General features: G+C 48.1%; 2 protein-coding genes across 2 annotated transcripts in view; both read right to left on the bottom strand.

Annotated features, from left to right (window-relative positions):
- LOC115080386 (butyrophilin subfamily 1 member A1-like) overlaps nt 1-13,076 on the bottom strand; it is a 34,691-nt gene extending 21,615 nt beyond the window's left edge. Inside the window, exons 1-2 of the mRNA XM_029584530.1 lie at nt 13,027-13,076; nt 4,288-4,421 (exon numbers count right to left, since the gene is read on the bottom strand). Of these exons, the coding sequence (XP_029440390.1) occupies nt 4,288-4,421; nt 13,027-13,076 (184 nt within the window). The remainder of the gene's footprint in view (nt 1-4,287; nt 4,422-13,026) is intronic.
- Nucleotides 13,077-13,908: 832 nt separating this feature from the next.
- Nucleotides 13,909-15,827, bottom strand: LOC115080385 (myelin-oligodendrocyte glycoprotein-like). The gene is given in 5 exon segments (XM_029584529.1): nt 13,909-13,987; nt 13,989-14,097; nt 14,100-14,192; nt 14,195-14,269; nt 15,746-15,827. Coding segments are annotated over 5 exon segments (438 nt in total).
- Nucleotides 15,828-17,224: the final 1,397 nt, after the last annotated feature.

The following is a 17,224-nucleotide window of genomic DNA, read 5'->3' as shown; positions in this document are numbered from 1 at the left end:
AGCACATTTCTCAGATTGCTTTAACTGTTTTGCTCTGCACCTCCCTCCTGCATTATGGGACATGAGTTTGTAGGAATAACTGTGAAAGAGCAACACAGGCCTTAGCAATCCTCTGATACTGAGAGTGGGGATAGAGCAGAGGAAGGATGTACAGGGGATGAGGGAAGACGAGTTAAGGACCTTCTCTGGATCTGATTCCAGGAAGCCCTCCCTGCTGCCGGGTTAGGGTCTCCCTCACATGAACACTTTCTATCACCGAGGCTGCTCTCTGCGAACGTCACTCACCTGATATAGAAATCACTGATTCTTTCTCTGATACTGAGAGTGGAGATACAGCAGAGGAAGGATGTGCAGGGGGTGAGGGAAGACGAGTTAAGGATCTTCTCTGGATGTGATTCCAGGAAGCCCTCCCTGCTGCCGGAGGGTCTCCCTCACATGAACTTTCTATCACGAGGAGGCTGCTCTCTGCGAACGTCAGTCACCTGATATAGAAATCACTGATTCTCTCTCTGATACTGAGAGTGGAGATACAGCAGAGGAAGGATGTGCAGGGGGTGAGGGAAGACGAGGTAAGGACCTCTCTGGATCTGATTCCAGGAAGCCCTCCCTGCTGCCGGTTGGGTCTCCCCTCACATGAACACTTTCTATCACCGAGGCTGCTCTCTGCGAACGTCACTCACCTGATATAGAAATCACTGATTCTTTCTCTGATACTGAGAGTGGAGATACAGCAGAGGAAGGATGTGCAGGGGGTGAGGGAAGACGAGTTAAGGATCTTCTCTGGATGTGATTCCAGGAAGCCCTCCTGCTGCCGGGTTAGGGTCTCCCTCACATGAACACTTCTATCACCGAGGCTGCTCTCTGTGACCGTCACTCACCTGATATAGAAATCACTGATTCTTTCTGATGATACTGAGAGTGGAGATACAGCAGAGGAAGGATGTGCAGGGGGTGAGGGGAAGACGAGTTAAGGACCTTCTCTGGATGTGATTCCAGGAAGCCCTCCCTGCTGCCGGGTTAGGGTCTCCCTCACATGAACACTTTCTATCACCGAGGCTGCTCTCTGTGACCGTCACTCACCTGACATAGAGATCGCTGATTCTCTCTCTGGTACTGAGAGTGGAGATACAGCAGAGGAAGGATGTGCAGGGGGTGAGGGAAGACGAGTTAGGGATCTTCTCTGGATCTGATTCCAGGAAGCCCTCCCTGGCTGCCGGGTTAGGGTCTCCCTCACATGAACACTTTCTATCACCGAGGCTGCTCTCTGTGACCGCCACTCACCTGATATAGAAATCACTGATTCTTTCTCTGATACTGAGAGTGGAGATACAGCAGAGGAAGGATGTGCAGGGGGGTGAGGGAAGACGAGTTAAGGACCTTCTCTGGATCTGATTCCAGGAAGCCCTCCCTGCTGCCGGGTTAGGGTCTCCCTCACATGAACACTTTCTATCACCGAGGCTGCTCTCTGTGACCGCCACTCACCTGATAGAGAATCACTGATTCTCTCTCTGATACTGAGAGTGGAGATACAGCAGAGGAAGGATGTGCAGGGGTGAGGGAAGACGAGTTAAGGACCTTCTCTGGATCTGATTCCAGGAAGCCCTCCCTGCTGCCGGGTTAGGGTCTCTCTCACATGAACACTTTCAATCACCGAGGCTGCTCTCTCTGCGAACGTCACTCACCTGATATAGAAATCACTGAATTCTTTCTTCTCTGATACTGAGAGTGGAGATACAGCAGAGGAAGGATGTGCAGGGGGTGAGGGAAGACGAGTTAAGGACCTTCTCTGGATCTGATTCCAGGAAGCCCTCCCTGCTGCCGGGTTAGGGTCTCCCTCACATGAACACTTTCTATCACCGAGGCTGCTCTCTGCGAACGTCACTCACCTGATATAGAAATCACTGATTCTTTCTCTGATACTGAGAGTGGAGATACAGCAGAGGAAGGATGTGCAGGGGGTGAGGGAAGACGAGTTAAGGACCTTCTCTGGATCTGATTCCAGGAGCCCTCCCTGCTGCCGGGTTAGGGTCTCCCTCACATGAACACTTTCTATCACCGAGGCTGCTCTCTGCGACCATCACTCACCTGATATAGAAATCACTGATTCTCTCTCTGATACTGAGAGTGGAGATACAGCAGAGGAAGGATGTGCAGGGGGTGAGGGAAGACGAGTTAAGGACCTTCTCTGGATCTGATTCCAGGAAGCCCTCCCTGCTGCCGGGTTAGGGTCTCTCTCACATGAACACTTTCTATCACCGAGTGCTGCTCTCTGCGAACGTCACTCACCTGATATAGAAATCACTGATTCTTTCTCTGATACTGAGAGTGGAGATACAGCAGAGGAAGGATGTGCAGGGGGTGAGGGAAGACGAGTTAAGGACCTTCTCTGGATCTGATTCCAGGAAGCCCTCCCTGCTGCCGGGTTAGGGTCTCCCTCACATGAACACTTTCTATCACCGAGGCTGCTCTCTGCGAACGTCACTCACCTGATATAGAAATCACTGATTCTCTCTCTGATACTGAGAGTGGAGATACAGCAGAGGAAGGATGTGCAGGGGGTGAGGGAAGACGAGTTAAGGACCTTCTCTGGATCTGATTCCAGGAAGCCCTCCCTGCTGCCGGGTTAGGGTCTCCCTCACATGAACACTTTCTATCACCGAGGCTGCTCTCTGTGACCGCCACTCACCTGATATAGAAATCACTGATTCTCTCTCTGATACTGAGAGTGGAGATACAGCAGAGGAAGGATGTGCAGGGGGTGAGGGAAGACGAGTTAAGGACCTTCTCTGGATCTGATTCCAGGAAGCCCTCCCTGCTGCCGGGTTAGGGTCTCTCTCACATGAACACTTTCTATCACCGAGGCTGCTCTCTGCGAACGTCACTCACCTGATATAGAAATCATGATTCTTTCTCTGATACTGAGAGTGGAGATACAGCAGAGGAAGGATGTGCAGGGGGTGAGGGAAGACGAGTTAGAGGACCTTCTCTGGATCTGATTCCAGGAAGCCCTCCCTGCTGCCGGGTTAGGGTCTCCCTCACATGAACACTTTCTATCACCGAGGCTGCTCTCTGCGAACGTCACTCACCTGATATAGAAATCACTGATTCTCTCTCTGATACTGAGAGTGGAGATACAGCAGAGGAAGGATGTGCAGGGGGTGAGGGAAGACGAGTTAAGGACCTTCTCTGGATCTGATTCCAGGAAGCCCTCCCTGCTGCCGGGTTAGGGTCTCTCTCACATGAACACTTTCTATCACCGAGGCTGCTCTCTGCGAACGTCACTCACCTGATATAGAAATCACTGATTCTTTCTTCTGATACTGAGAGTGGAGATACAGCAGAGGAAGGATGTGCAGGGGGTGAGGGAAGACGAGTTAAGGGACCTTCTCTGGATCTGATTCAGAAAGCCCTCCCTGCTGCCGGGTTAGGGTCTCCCTCACATGAACACTTTCTATCACCGAGGCTGCTCTCTGCGAACGTCACTCACCTAATATAGAAATCACTGATTCTTTCTCTGATACTGAGAGTGGGAGATACAGCAGAGGAAGGATGTTGCAGGGGGTGAGGGAAGATGAGTTAAGGACCTTCTCTGGATCTGATTCCAGGAAGCCCTCCCTGCTGGCCGGGTTAGGGTCTCCCTCACATGAACACTTTCTATCACCGAGGCTGCCTCTGCGACCATCACTCACCTGATATAGAAATCACTGATTCTTCTCTCTGATACTGAGAGTGGAGATACAGCAGAGGAAGGGATGTGCAGGGGGTGAGGGAAGACGACGGTTAATGACCTCTCTGGATCTGATTCCAGGAAGCCCTCCCTGCTGCCGGGTTAGGTCTCTCTCACATGAACACTTTCTATCACCGAGGCTGCTCTCTGCGAACGTGCACTCACCTGATATTAGAAATCACTGATTCTTTCTCTGTACTGAGAGTGGAGATACAGCAGAGGAAGGATGTGCAGGGGGTGAGGGAAGACGAGTTAAGGACCTTCTCTGGATCTGATTCCAGGAAGCCCTCCCTGCTGCCGGGTTAGGGTCTCCCTCACATGAACACTTTCTATCACCGAGGCCTGCTCTCTGCGAACGTCACTCACCTGATATAGAAATCACTGATCTTTCTCTGATACTGAGAGTGGAGATACAGCAGAGGAAGGATGTGCAGGGGGTGAGGGAAGACGAGTTAGGGACCTTCTCTGGATCTGATTCCAGGAAGCCCTCCCTGCTGCCGGGTTAGGGTCTCCCTCACATGAACACTTCTATCACCGAGGCTGCTCTCTGCGTCACTCACCTGATATAGAAATCGCTGATTCTCTCTCTTCGCTCAGGATGATATTTCTGATATGACAGGAAATCTTGCTGTACTTATTGTTCTCATCAGGAGGGAGGTTTTGACGTTGAACAGACCATTGTGCTCTTGTGTTTCTGTCTCAGATAATGATGTCAGGCTCTGTCCATCTTCTTGTCTCCAGGTCACTTCGGGCTCCGGGTACCATCCTGTGGATTCACACACAGCCCTGATTCCTCTGTCCTGATGGTCATTGATAGAGATGACAGGAGCAGTGCCCAGAGCTAATGATAAAATAAAATACATCTGTCAGAACATGAGAGATTCATTCTCTGCTAGTGACAGGGTGTTCTGCCTTATGTCCTAACTAGCTGTACCTGAGCCTGGTTAAGTTGAAAAAACAGAACAGAGCAGTAAAGGTATAGTTTTGTGTGTGTTTTTTTTGTTTTACCCCAAATGAACATCACCAGCAAAGAATAGTTTAAATATGCAAGCACACCTTCCTCCGCCCGCCCCCCCCCCCCCGGCGAAATAGAGCAACCCACGCTACAGCCCCCCTCTCGGGAGATGAGGAGAATGAGTGCCCCCCCCCTGTAGAAAACGCGCGGCGGAAATAAGAACGGTCCCCCACCGTGCTCCTCCCCGGCTACCTGTGTAAACTGCCAGCCAGTGGCGAGGGTGTGTGCTAGGGTTTGTTCCGCCGGCTGCCATGTCGCAAAACTTCACCGGTGAAAGTGGTGCATCATGATTCCTGACCTAGTAAGGGCAAATGTCCGCTGAGGATATGGCGCCGACAGGCTCTTGCCCTTACTATGTCACATGATGTACCGACGTCATTGTTGTCTCTGTATAGCATAGTAAGGGCAAGGTCCGTCGGCGCCATTTTGGTTGCTGGCATCCGACGGCCCTACTGAATGTGATGTGTCCCGGACCGTTCCTGTGGTGCCGGCGGAGAAGCACGGACTTGTTTCAGGTGTAGTGTGTGATCGGAGTGCAGTGCATGGGTGGGTGGAAGAGGGTACTTTAATTTAAATTTGGAGGGTGTGTGAAATGCGTGGCTTCCCAATGTAGCAGCCAGGAATCTGTGTTTTGGTGTGTTTTGGGAGGGTGGGTGAAGTAAGTGACATTGGCAGGCGTGTGGGTGGGGGGTGTGGTGTGATGAGTGTGGATTTCTGTGTGTTATGAGGGAGTGTGAATGAAAGACAATAACCCTGTGTGGGGGTGGGTGTGGTGTGTGAGTGTGTGTGTGTGAAAGGTGTAAGAGGTTGCGCTTGCGCTGACGGCCACCAGATGTCGCTGTTTTGTGTAAGCAATTTTTAAACTTGTATTACCTGTCACAGGTGTGATCTATATGTAATGTAAGTGTATAAATCCTTCCCATATGGGAAGTGAATGTTGTATGCAAATTTGAACGCATTCAGTTAAGCTGTTGGCAAGATTAGTGACGACATACAAACTATTTAAGATTTTTATTTATATAGATATTAAGCGTGAGGGGACTTTGCCTCCTGCAGCTGATGGAGAACAGGCCCTGAGATCCTGATCACCAGCAGAACTGCAGAGTGGTTTCTCCTGGACTTGCTCCCTGCTGACATAAATAATGCAGAGCAGGGCCAGATTTAAACAAGGGTACACATAGGTGGTGGGGGAGGGGAGGTTTCTCTGGGTCTTCTCAGTAATCAGAAGGTGGAGCATGGAGGGGTCTCACCCAGAAGTCAGAGGTGTGAGGAGACCTCACTCCCTCATCAGTATAACATTGCTATTTCCTCCTCCCAGATCTTCCCCTCTCCCACTGGTCCTATAGAGAGGCCCCGGTACCTCAGCATCTCCATCAGGGAACCTCAGCCTGGGGTCTGAAAACCTTGCACTGAAATGGGGAAATATCTGGAGGCAGAACTTGAAGACTGGGAGAAAATGGGAGAGGTGGAACAACAGTGAGCAAAAGTACGTTAAAAGGAGCAATTACAAAAGCAAGAAATCTATATGTTAGAAAAGTAAAAAAAGTAAGAGAAATAAGAATCTGATCTGGTTCATAAAGGAGGTGGCTGATGTAACAAAAGCAAAAAAAGCAGCTTTTAAGAAATACAAAGGATCCCAAAAGTGGAACACAGGGAGGATTATCTGGCGATGGGAGACAGAGACAGAGGGAGATGAAAAAAGTAATCAAGAAAGCAAAAGGTCAGGCAGAGGAAAGGATTGCCAAGGAGACAAAGCAAGATGACAAAACATTTTTCAGATTCATCAGAGAAAGGAGAAAGGTCCATAGTGGTAAAGTGAAACTGAAAGGGGATAAGGATTAATGGTGGAGAGAGATGAAGAAATGGCAGAAATATTAAACAAATACTTCAGTTCAGAGTTCACTAAGGAAGACCCTTGAGGACCGTCGCTAGTTAACAAGAAACGGGAGGAGAGTGGAGTAGATGTAACTCAGTTTACAGAAGAGAATGTATGGGAAGAGCTGGGGAAACTGAAAGTGGACAAAGCCATGGGGCCTGATGAGGTTCATCCCAGGATACTGAGGGAGCTCAGAAGTGCTGGCGGCTCCGCTGAAGACCTGTACAAGGGGATAATCACTTCCCTTTTCTTACTCGATATTCCTCTCTCTATGCAGCCCAGTATTCTTCTGGCTTTAGCTATCGCCGTGTCGGATTGTTTCTCCGACTTCAGCTCATTAGACACTATCACCCTTAGGTCTCTCTCCTGCTCCGTGCACATCAGCACCTTCATCCCCCCATCAAATACAGTTCATTCAGATTTCCACTCCCCATATGCATGATTCTGCATTTCTAGGCATTAAATCCCAGCTGCCAGATCTTCGACCACTCTTCCAGCTTCCTTAAATCCCGTCTCTTTCTCTCCACTCCTTCCGGCGTGTCCACTCTGTTGCAGATCTTAGTATCATCCGCAAACAGACAAACTTTACCTTCCATCCCTTCAGCAATGTCGCTCATGAAGATGTTGAACAGAACCGGTCCCAACACCGATCCCTGTGGCTCTCCACTTAACACCGCTCTCTCTTCAGAGCAGGTTCCATTAACCATCACCCGTTGTCTTCTATCCATCAACCAGTTTGTAATCAACACCAACGCCTTGGAGCTGACTCCCAAGCTTCTCATTTTGTGATGAGTCTTCTGTGTGGGACCGTATCAAAAGCTTTACTAAAATCCACGTAAATTACATCGCGCGCTCTTCCCTGATCCAGTTCTCTAGTAAGCAAATCAATTAGATTTGTGTGACAGGACCTTCCCTGGTGAATCCATGCTGGTTCTGATCGAGCAGCCCACTGGATTGTAGATAGTTCATTATCCTTTCCTTCAACAGAGTCTCCATTCATTTTCCCACCACCGAGGTGATGCTAACCGGCCTGTAGTTTCCAGCCTCCTCTCTGCTCCCACTCTTGTGAAGCGGGACTACCACTGGACTTCTCACTGGACACACAGCTTACCAGGGAGGATGGTCCCACCAGGACCTGACAACCCCCCCCCCCCTTTCGCTGGAGGCTAGAAGCCTAATCCTGTAACCTGCTGGTCTTCTTTTTTCGGTATCTCAGACTGCAGGATTTTGCACCTCCACTGTCTGCTGGAGACAGAGAAATACTGAGGGACTGTGGGTGGCACACTGGGTTATGTACAGTGTCAGTGAGACTCTCTGTCTCCATCTGATGGCAGGGAGGTAAAACCCAGGAGTCTGGACTGATCTGGGTACATACAGGGAACTGCTAGAGACAGAGAAATACTGAGGGACTGCTGGTGGCACACTGGCTTATGTACAGTGTCAGTGAGACTCTCTCTGTCTCCACCTGCTGGCAGGGAGGCAAAACCCAGGATTCTGGACTGATCTGGGTACATACAGGGATCTGCTGGAGACAGAGAAATACTGAGGGAGTGCAGGAGGCACACTGGGTTATGTACAGTGTCAGTGAGACTCTCTCTGTCTCCATCTGCTGGCAGGGATGCATAACCCAGGAGTCTGGACTGATCTGGGTACCTACAGGGAACTGCTGGAGACAGAGAAATACTGAGGGAGTGCAGGTGGCACACTGGGTTATGTACAGTGTCAGTGAGACTCTCTCTGTCCTCATCTGCTGGAGGGGAGGCAAAACCCAGGAGTCTGGACTGATCTGGGAACGTACAGGGAAACTTTGCTTGAAAAAAGATTCATAGAAAGTTGGATCTGGAAGGGATCTCAGGAGGACATTGACTCCGTCCCCCGCCTCAAGTCAAGATCCTGTTTATGCAAGCCAAAATGAAATACCCATGTAGACTTCACTTGTCTGCTTTCCCCTTACCCATGGCTATACCCTCTATGCCATAAGGAAAAATATGCAGCTAGATTGCTAATGCTGTTCATTCAAACGTTTGAGCATTGCTTGTGTGCTTGGTTCCTCCTGACGCAGAGGATGAAACAAGCTCCATGTCGGGGGTCCATGTCCGCCACTGAAAAAGCAAAAATACTCAGCTCTTTATTGCAATCATTAAATGCTTCAAACTACCTGCACATTAAATTCCTTGCCGTATCTTTTCCATTTCTCCATGGGACTGGTGAGATTGCCTTCCACCTCCTGCTGTGTGCTACGTTGCTTTGAACGTTATCCTGTATGAGGAGGTTCATCAGTGGGGTTTAAACACCTAGAGATGGATCCCTCAAAGTTAAACCCCCTACCCCCCCACTCAACACATTTAGGGAACTAAATCTTTGAGGTACCTACATTTAGGGGGCTAATGATGGGAGGGAGGCAGTAAGTGGATTTAAGCTGAGGGAGAAATTTTAGGTGCCAAATGTATTCGGCCAAAATTAGATGCAAAGGCAGCTCATCTATTTATTTTATTTTTTATTTATTATTTATTTATTTAAGGTCTCTTTTATACCGACATCCGTTGACACATCGCATCGGTTTACAAAAAACAAAAACTTTGGGCGGCCCTTACATATAACAGCGGAACAAGATTAACTTTTGGGCGGGGCCCTTACATATAACCAATAGAGTACATTAAACAGGGGGGTGAAAACTAGATATAAATATAAATCAATATGAGTAAACCAACTATATACACAGATAGGAGAGTTCAAAGTACAAAAACAGCAGGCAAATTCTTAGTCTTAAATCGAAGGCATTCATGTCATAGCTCGAAGAGTAATATTATAGAGGAATTCTCTAATGGGGGAAATTCTAAGTGGTGGGGGGGATATGGAGTAGGCTTGCTGGAAAAGCCAGGTTTTCAGTTTTTTTTTAATTTGGGTGTATGTGTCTCTAGGCGTATATCATGGGGTAGGGAGTTCCATAAGGTGGGGCTGGCGAGGGAGAAAGCTCTGCTAATAGTAGAGGAGAGTTTGAAAGTTTTGATGGGTTGGGCACGAAGGGTTCCTTGAAGGGCTGGCGGGTGGGTCTGTTGGAGGTGCGGGGGAGGAGGGGGGGGGTTGATCCAGTTGAGGTTGGAGTTTAACAGACTTTTATGAATGATGGAGAGTGCTTTATAAAGAATTCGTGATTTATTGGGAGCCAATGTAGTTCTATGAGTGTGGGGGTAATATGGTCTCTTTTTCTTGTGTTTGACAGAATCCTAGCGGCGGCGTTTTGCAAAAGTTGTAAAGGCTTGGTATGTATTGCAGGGATGCCGAGGAAGAGAGCGTTACAATAGTCTATTTTAGACAAAATGATAGACTGGAGAACTGTGCGGAAGTCGGAGAAATGAAGCAGGGGTCTGAGTTTTTTTATCGTTTGGAGCTTAAAGTAGCATTCCTTTAGGATGGATTTAATGAATGGTTTAAAGGTGAGATGATTGTCAATAAGGACACCTAGGTTGCGAGTGTGCGGGGGGAAAGTGGTAGATGAGTATGCAATAGGAATGTCTGGGAGCGGATGCCTGTTAGATATGATTAATAGTTCAGTTTTGTTGGGATTTAGAGCTAGCTGCATGTCATTGAGAAGTTGGTTGATAGAGAGAGAGACAGGATTCCCAGTTCTGTAGCGCAGTTTGTAGAGAGTCAGAGAATGGGAAAATGAGTTGCACATCGTCAGCATATATGAAATGCTTGATGTGAAGGTTAGTGAGAAGCGTGGTAAGGGGAAGCATGTATATATTAAAGAGGGTAGAAGAGAGAGAGGATCCTTGGGGCACACCTTGAGGGAGACTGATGGGGTCAGATTCATTGTTGTCCACTAAAACAGTAAAGAAGCGATTTTGGAGGTACGATTGAATCCAGGTGAGGGCATTGCCAGTAATCCCGATACTCTTCAAGATATTGAGGAGGACATCGTGATTGACTGTATCAAATGCAGCAGAAATGTCAAGCATTGCAATCAGGTAAGAGGATCCTGAGTCGATTCCTCTGATGAGGGTATCATGTAGGGAGAGCAGTAGGGTTTCAGTACTTAAATGCTTCCTGAAACCGTGTTGGGTGGAAGAATATTGTTCTGTTCTAGGTGATCAGATAGGCGTGAATTAACTAGTTTTTCCAGGACTTTAGCTAGGAGGGGTAGATTGGAGACGGGTCTGTAATTAGATAGGGTGGCAGGGTCAAGATTGGGTTTTTTGAGTAGCGGTTTCACTACTGCTTGCTTGAGAAAATTAGGGACTGTGCCATGCTCTAAGGAACAGTTAAGAATATTCGATAAAGGTTTGGCGATCACTTTGGGTATAGATAGTAAGAGTTTAGAAGGAATAGTTTCAGAGGGATGTGAAGAGGGTTTCATTTTTTTTAGGATGTTCTCAACTTCCAGGGAGGAAGAGGAATCAAAAGTGGAAAGGGAGACTGGTGAGTTTATAGAGGGGAGACAGATTTTGAAGCTGTTGCGAGAGAATTGTGCTGTGATGGAGGATACCTTGTTTTTAAAAAATTGTGCAAGCTCATTGCACCGATTTTTTGAGGAAATTGCAGGTTGTTGTGTGAGGGAGGGCGAGGTTAGATCGGCAACCATGGAGAAGAGGGCCTTGATGCAGGTGTGAGCCCATCTGCCCCAAAATAAGAGAAATGCCCCCGCAGCCCAGCCATCCCCCGCCTGCTCCCCAGAATCCTCCTGGAGGACTCGCTCTCGCCTCTTACTGCCCTGGTGTCCTTCATTGCTCTGATGCTAGAGGTGCGGTGGACACGGGGCCGGTGAGACGAGAGACGCCGGCGCAGCTTGGGAATCCCTGCGGGAGGTCTCTTATCTGATACTGGAACGACTGGGAGGGGAATCCCCAGGCTGGGCAGGATCGGGGGCTGCAGGGAGATTTCCTTTTTCTCTGATATCGGTGCAGAGGCGTCGCTGGCTTAGGGAAGCACAGAGCCTGCTGAATTTAGGCTGAGGGCCCAAATCTAGGCTGCCATATTTCACTTTAGGAGAAGTTTCAGCCAAAAATCTAGGCCCCTAGGTTCCACAGAAAATTCTGCTCGGCATTTTTAGGAAGATTATCTGTTCAGCTGGCCAGGAATATCTCAGCAGGAGAAATATCAGTGCAGCTCTTAGTGGGGAGCATTTTCCTAACTATTTCTATGATTTTGATTTTGTACAATTCCTATTGTTTTTGCTGTGGCCCTCCCTGAAAACGTTTCTGCAGGGCTTGTGATGGGAGGATGGTTAGGGTCACCGGGCTGAAGGAAGACACCCATTCCCTTAACTCATCCATGTCTAATATCTGTCTTTTTATGCTAAAGATTGTAAACACCGGTCACATATTCTTAGCTCTATCCAAAAATCCAGCTGGGACTTACCTTTCACCGATGTCGCCTGATCCTTATAACCCTGCTTCACAAGTCACTACACTGGGGCCCCACCTGCTTCCATCCACAGCTCAAGCTCCTCACTCTGCAGCTCCTCTCTGCCTCCCCCCGTCTTACCTCTCCCTACAGCCCTCTGGCAAGTGCCTCTTATCTGTGCTTTCCACCTCGCTGTGTCCTACACCTGGAACAGACTTTCTGGCTTGGGGCTCCCTCTCTTGCCTTATTCAAATCCAGCCTAAGAAGAACACTTATCCCCTGCCTATCCCACTCACAGCCTTACTGAGTACAATAAAAGATAAACTAGTGCAACTTAAACTCTCATTGCACACCAAAAAAACAGAAATAATTTGGCTGAGCCAAAATCCACCTAAATCCATACCACCAGGTATAGATCTGGGAAAGTGGCAAATAATCCCATCAACTCAAGTGATTTAGGTGTTCAAATCGACCAAAACTTAACAATGAAAACCCGTATTAGTAAACTGATTAAATCAGGTTACAACAAGTTGTGGAGTCTGAGCTGACTGAAGCCATTACTAACCACAACGGATTTCAGAAACGTGCTACAAACACTAATATTCTCTCAAGGCTCGACTACTGCAACTCCTCACTTCTAGGTCTTCCGGCAATTCACATAAAACCACTTCAACTACTACAAAATGCCGCGCAAGACTGCTGTCTGGAGCCCTCACTCCTACACTGCTGGCTCTGCCCTGGCTCCCAATGCAATCAAGAATATATTATAGAGTTCTAACGATTATATTCAATAACACTAACCAGACAAGAGTGACACTGAAACCACACAATCCCCACCACCGAACTCTCAGACCACAAAACAAGCAGACCCCACCATAAGAAATTCTCAGCTGACACAAAGCAGAGATAGAGGATTATCAATTGCTGGCCTGAAACTCTGCAATCCCGCCTGAAGAGCTACGAACAACAGACAAAAAGACATTTCAAAATGCCTAAGGAATGACAAACTTCCAGAATACCAGGTCTCAGAAAACCAAATTAGGACTTGAAAAATAATTCTACCTCGCAATCCCGCTATATTCTTTTTGATTATGAATTCGGATGTCTGCCATTGTACTGAGGATTATAATTGAATGTTTCACTGTAAACCGTTGTGATCTAGTGATTCTCATGGAACGACAGGATATAAAACCTCTAAACAAATAAATAAATATTGATTGTAACCACTCTCTTTTGCCCTGTTTGCTTGTCCTGATTAGACCGTAAGCTCTTCGGAGCAGGGACTGTCCCTTCTGTGAATTTGTACAGAGCTGCACACACTGAGTGGCTCTATAGAAGTGAGCAGTAGGAGTAGAAAGTTACAGAGAAGGATGAGTGGATTAAATAACATCTGCTTTCTTCTATACCAAACTAAGGAGAGCTTAAACTCTATGCAAGCTGAACCTGTAACTATGGTGGATTGCAAGCTCCCAGCAAGGGCTACAGAAGAGAAATCACATCTGATAGGATAAGGTGTGAGCCTGTAAAGGGATGGTGCCTGCCTAACTTGGACAGTAAGTGAGCCCTGATAAGAGCCTTATAGAGGGGCAGTAGGAGATCTTTCTCCCCTGCTTCCACCTCTAACCTGAGTCTTCCCTGGGTTTCTGCTTCATTCACTCACTCCCCGCTCATCACCCTACAATATTGTCAGGTTCAATTCCTGGTTAGTATTATTTATTACTAATCACCACCCTATTCAGTCTGTCGCTGTCTATTCTTGTCCCTGAGCTTATTCTCCATATGCAATCTCCCCTATCCTCCCTGCCTATTTCATTATCAATATCTCTGTAATATCAGGGAGTCCGGCAGTGCAGCTACAATATGGCACTGTGTCTCCTGCAATAAAGGCTCCTTATCTTTCAGTCAGGGTTAGAATAAACAGAGGAGGGTGCAAAGTCAGAAGAGTTAAACTTGATGCTTGCCTGCTACTTTCAGCTCCAGCGTTGCTTCTTCATAGTAAGTATCAGACCTAAAGAAACATGTAACTTCCCTCATCTCTCAGCTCGACACTGTGTATCCTCAGCGAGACGCTGCCATTGGAGATGTGAGTCCTGATGAGCTCCGTCCTGCCTCGGTACTCTGGGATCTGTCCTCGTTCTGATCCATCCCGTTCTCATACAGGTGCACGAGTGCATCAAATCTGGATCGGAACCACCTCACCTGCATGTGCTCTGCGCTGAGGGGTGGGAGAGGCGGCAGGGTAACTCAGCATCTCCACCCAGAACAGCCACCACGGGCCGATCAGGGCCGATGACTTTAAATCCTTCTGTAATTATGTGACACAAAACAAAGGGAATGACATCAATCAGAAACGGAGAATATGGGACTGACAGCTGAGATATATAAAGACAGGGCTCTTATTCTGCCTGTGTTTCTTTCCATGCATGGGCTCCTGGGAGATGAGAGGAGACAGGGGCTGAATTAAGGAGAGGATTAGCTCTTTCTTGCTCTGCTCTGCCCACTCAGCTTCACCCCTTCCTCTCCTGCTCTCTGCAGGCTGCCTGGGAAGGGAGGGGCTAGAGTAGGAAGCAGAGGATTGTTCTTAGCTGAATGAGAGGTGGGGCACAGGCCGATAGAGTTAGGGGATACACCCTGTGGTCCTCTATTGTGTGGGGTGGGGGTAATTTTCATCCCCACAGACCTAGCCTCCTAGCAGCCCTTGCGAACATCACCAATGACCTGTTCTTGGCAAAAGCCAAAGGCCTTCACTCAATCCGTTTTGTCCTTGAGTTATCCACTGCTTCTGACACTGCTGACCACCACCTGCTCTTGGATACTCTAGATCCTACTGAAAAATGTTTTCCACCCGTCCTTGCTGGGTGAGAGCAGATCAAGCCTGGGAAGATCTCATGGGTCAGACCCCATTCTCACTAATCCCTCCCTGGCAAGGATCATTCTCCCATCGCTCAACTGCAGTCCTGAAATTTGTAAACCTTCCATCTCTGCACATCTTGAGAAATAAAATCTCCCTGCTACATAAACCCAAAACCTGCATCATTCCTGTAGCTGTGGAAGGGAGCACAGGCAGCTGGGAGAGCTCTCCTATTGGTCAGAGTCTGTGGGAGGGAGCACAGGCAACTGGGAGAGCTCTCCTATTGGTCAGAGTCTGTGGGAGGGCGCACAGGCAACTGGGAGCTCTGCTATTGGTCAGAGGCTGTGAGAGGGAGCAGAGGTGGCAGGGACAGCTCTTCTATTGGTCAGAGGCTGTGGGGGGAGCACAGGCACCTGGGACAGCTCTTCTATTGGTCAGAGGCTATGGGAGGGAGCACAGGGAGAGCTCTTCTATTGGTCAGAGGAGGATGCCTGCTGCTGGCAAAAGTACAGTACAGCCTCATTGTTACTCGAATAGATTTGGATTTCAGTCTTAATTGCGCATCTTTTCCAAAATCTGAGCTGAAGGAGAGTTACAGTTCAGGTTCTTCAGTTATTTCCCTGCCCAGGAGGACTCAGAGTCTTTGTTGTACCTGAGGAGATGCAGGGGGAGGTGAGAAGCAGGATTTGACCCTGGCATCCCAGGTCCTCCTCCTCCTCCTCTAACCACTGCAAGCAGAAGGGAAAATCTGAGGGACGGGGGATTTTATCACCTCAGATATAATTTTTTCCTGCCATTGCAAACAGCAGTTTCTGGTCCTTTTCTCTTAACTCCATGACACAGCTGTGTACAGAGAATAAGAGAAAGTGGAGATAAAATGCCGGCAGTTAATAATGATAAAAAGGCACAGGAAATTAAGAGACGTCTCACCTGTATTCGCAGTCTGGAAGTGATGAGAAATCACCAGAAGGGAGCAGAGAGCTCTTACCATGGGGGGATCAAGGAACTGCATCTTCAGCCTCTGAAAAAAAAATCAATCAACCTAGAACAAACTGAAATGAAGTTACTCCCACACCCAGAGCCGCAGCTCGGCTATTTGGCAGCTATGGCCAAGTATAACAGGGCGCCCTGACCCTGAACATAACACACGACGCCACGAGCCAGGACTCCTGGTCTATGGGGCTTTCACTTTCATTCTTATTCTAACCCAGCAGCTTCCTCCTGCCCCTATGGGCTGCCAGCTCAATCAGAACCAGTACAGGGATCCTGGCACCATCATGAGCCTTCATTCAAAAACTGAACTGGAAACCCCAAGAAAGCAGACTCTGCATGCCCTGCAACACCAGAGAAAGAGAAGCAGAAACACTTCCTCCTGCACTGAGCAAAATAGAGATCCTGAGCTGCTCATTCCCAAAGTCCACAGAGTCCGTCCACTAAACTGAATATAAAATGCTCTACCTGACTGTCCGGACTTTTATTTCCTAATAAGTTGGTCCTCATCCTTTATATGCTCTCCTAACTCCTTTACAGGGTCTCCTGTTCATGTTCTGTTTCATCTCTCTCCTGTCTCGTCAGTATCTCCCTACGCCTCGTCTAATATCAATCTATTCCCCTTTACTCTCTACCTCGGCCTCTCTATTCACTCATCTAGATTTCATCCCCCTTCTCCCCCTCCAGTTCTGTGCCAGTCCTACACCTCCCCAGATCTCCCCTCTATTGCCCCCCCCTCAGTGTGTAGGGATGTATGAGTGAGGGGTGGGGTAGGGATTAAGCACCCCAGCCTTGCACCCACCTCCTCCCCATACACAATTCACAATTATGCATTTATAATAACAGATTTTACATGAGGAAGGACTGGGGGTAAAGTAATCACTTCTGGGTGTATATTATATGCACAGGTACTGCTGTGGTGCCAACCAGAAACCCTGCCAAAAGAATTTAGAAAAAGACCCTTGGAGCCCCTATGGTATTAGGCCTGGGGTAATGCACGCTGGGTGAGGGATTGGCCCTGGGAAAGCCGTGTATTGAATTGCAATTACAATATTGCAAACCTCCCTTATCAAAAGAGCCCTAACCGCCAGCACTCAAACAGTAAATACCCTACTTGTGAAAAGGCAGCGCTGTAAATATTACGCCAGGTCCTAAAACACCAATACACCTCCTACTAGGAAACCAGAACAAGCCAGGCTGTTATAGATCCCTACACAGAAACTACAGGCTAGCAGAATACTTCACTTCCATCACAGAGCTCACTAAATACAGAATAAAGAGACCATAAATTATAGACAGAAACGTGCAGACAAATACTGAACTGGAAACCACAAAAAGCCACACTGTGCAGACTCCAGAAGCTGGTACAGCAGCTCTTCTCCCCCTGGCAGCTGAGCTCTTCAGGCACCAAGTCTCTAT

The sequence above is a fragment of the Rhinatrema bivittatum genome, chromosome 19 (assembly GCF_901001135.1).
Source record: "Rhinatrema bivittatum chromosome 19, aRhiBiv1.1, whole genome shotgun sequence".
Lineage (NCBI taxonomy): Eukaryota > Metazoa > Chordata > Amphibia > Gymnophiona > Rhinatrematidae > Rhinatrema > Rhinatrema bivittatum.
Note: the sequence above shows the minus strand (reverse complement) of the source record. Positions and strands in the feature narration are given on the sequence as shown.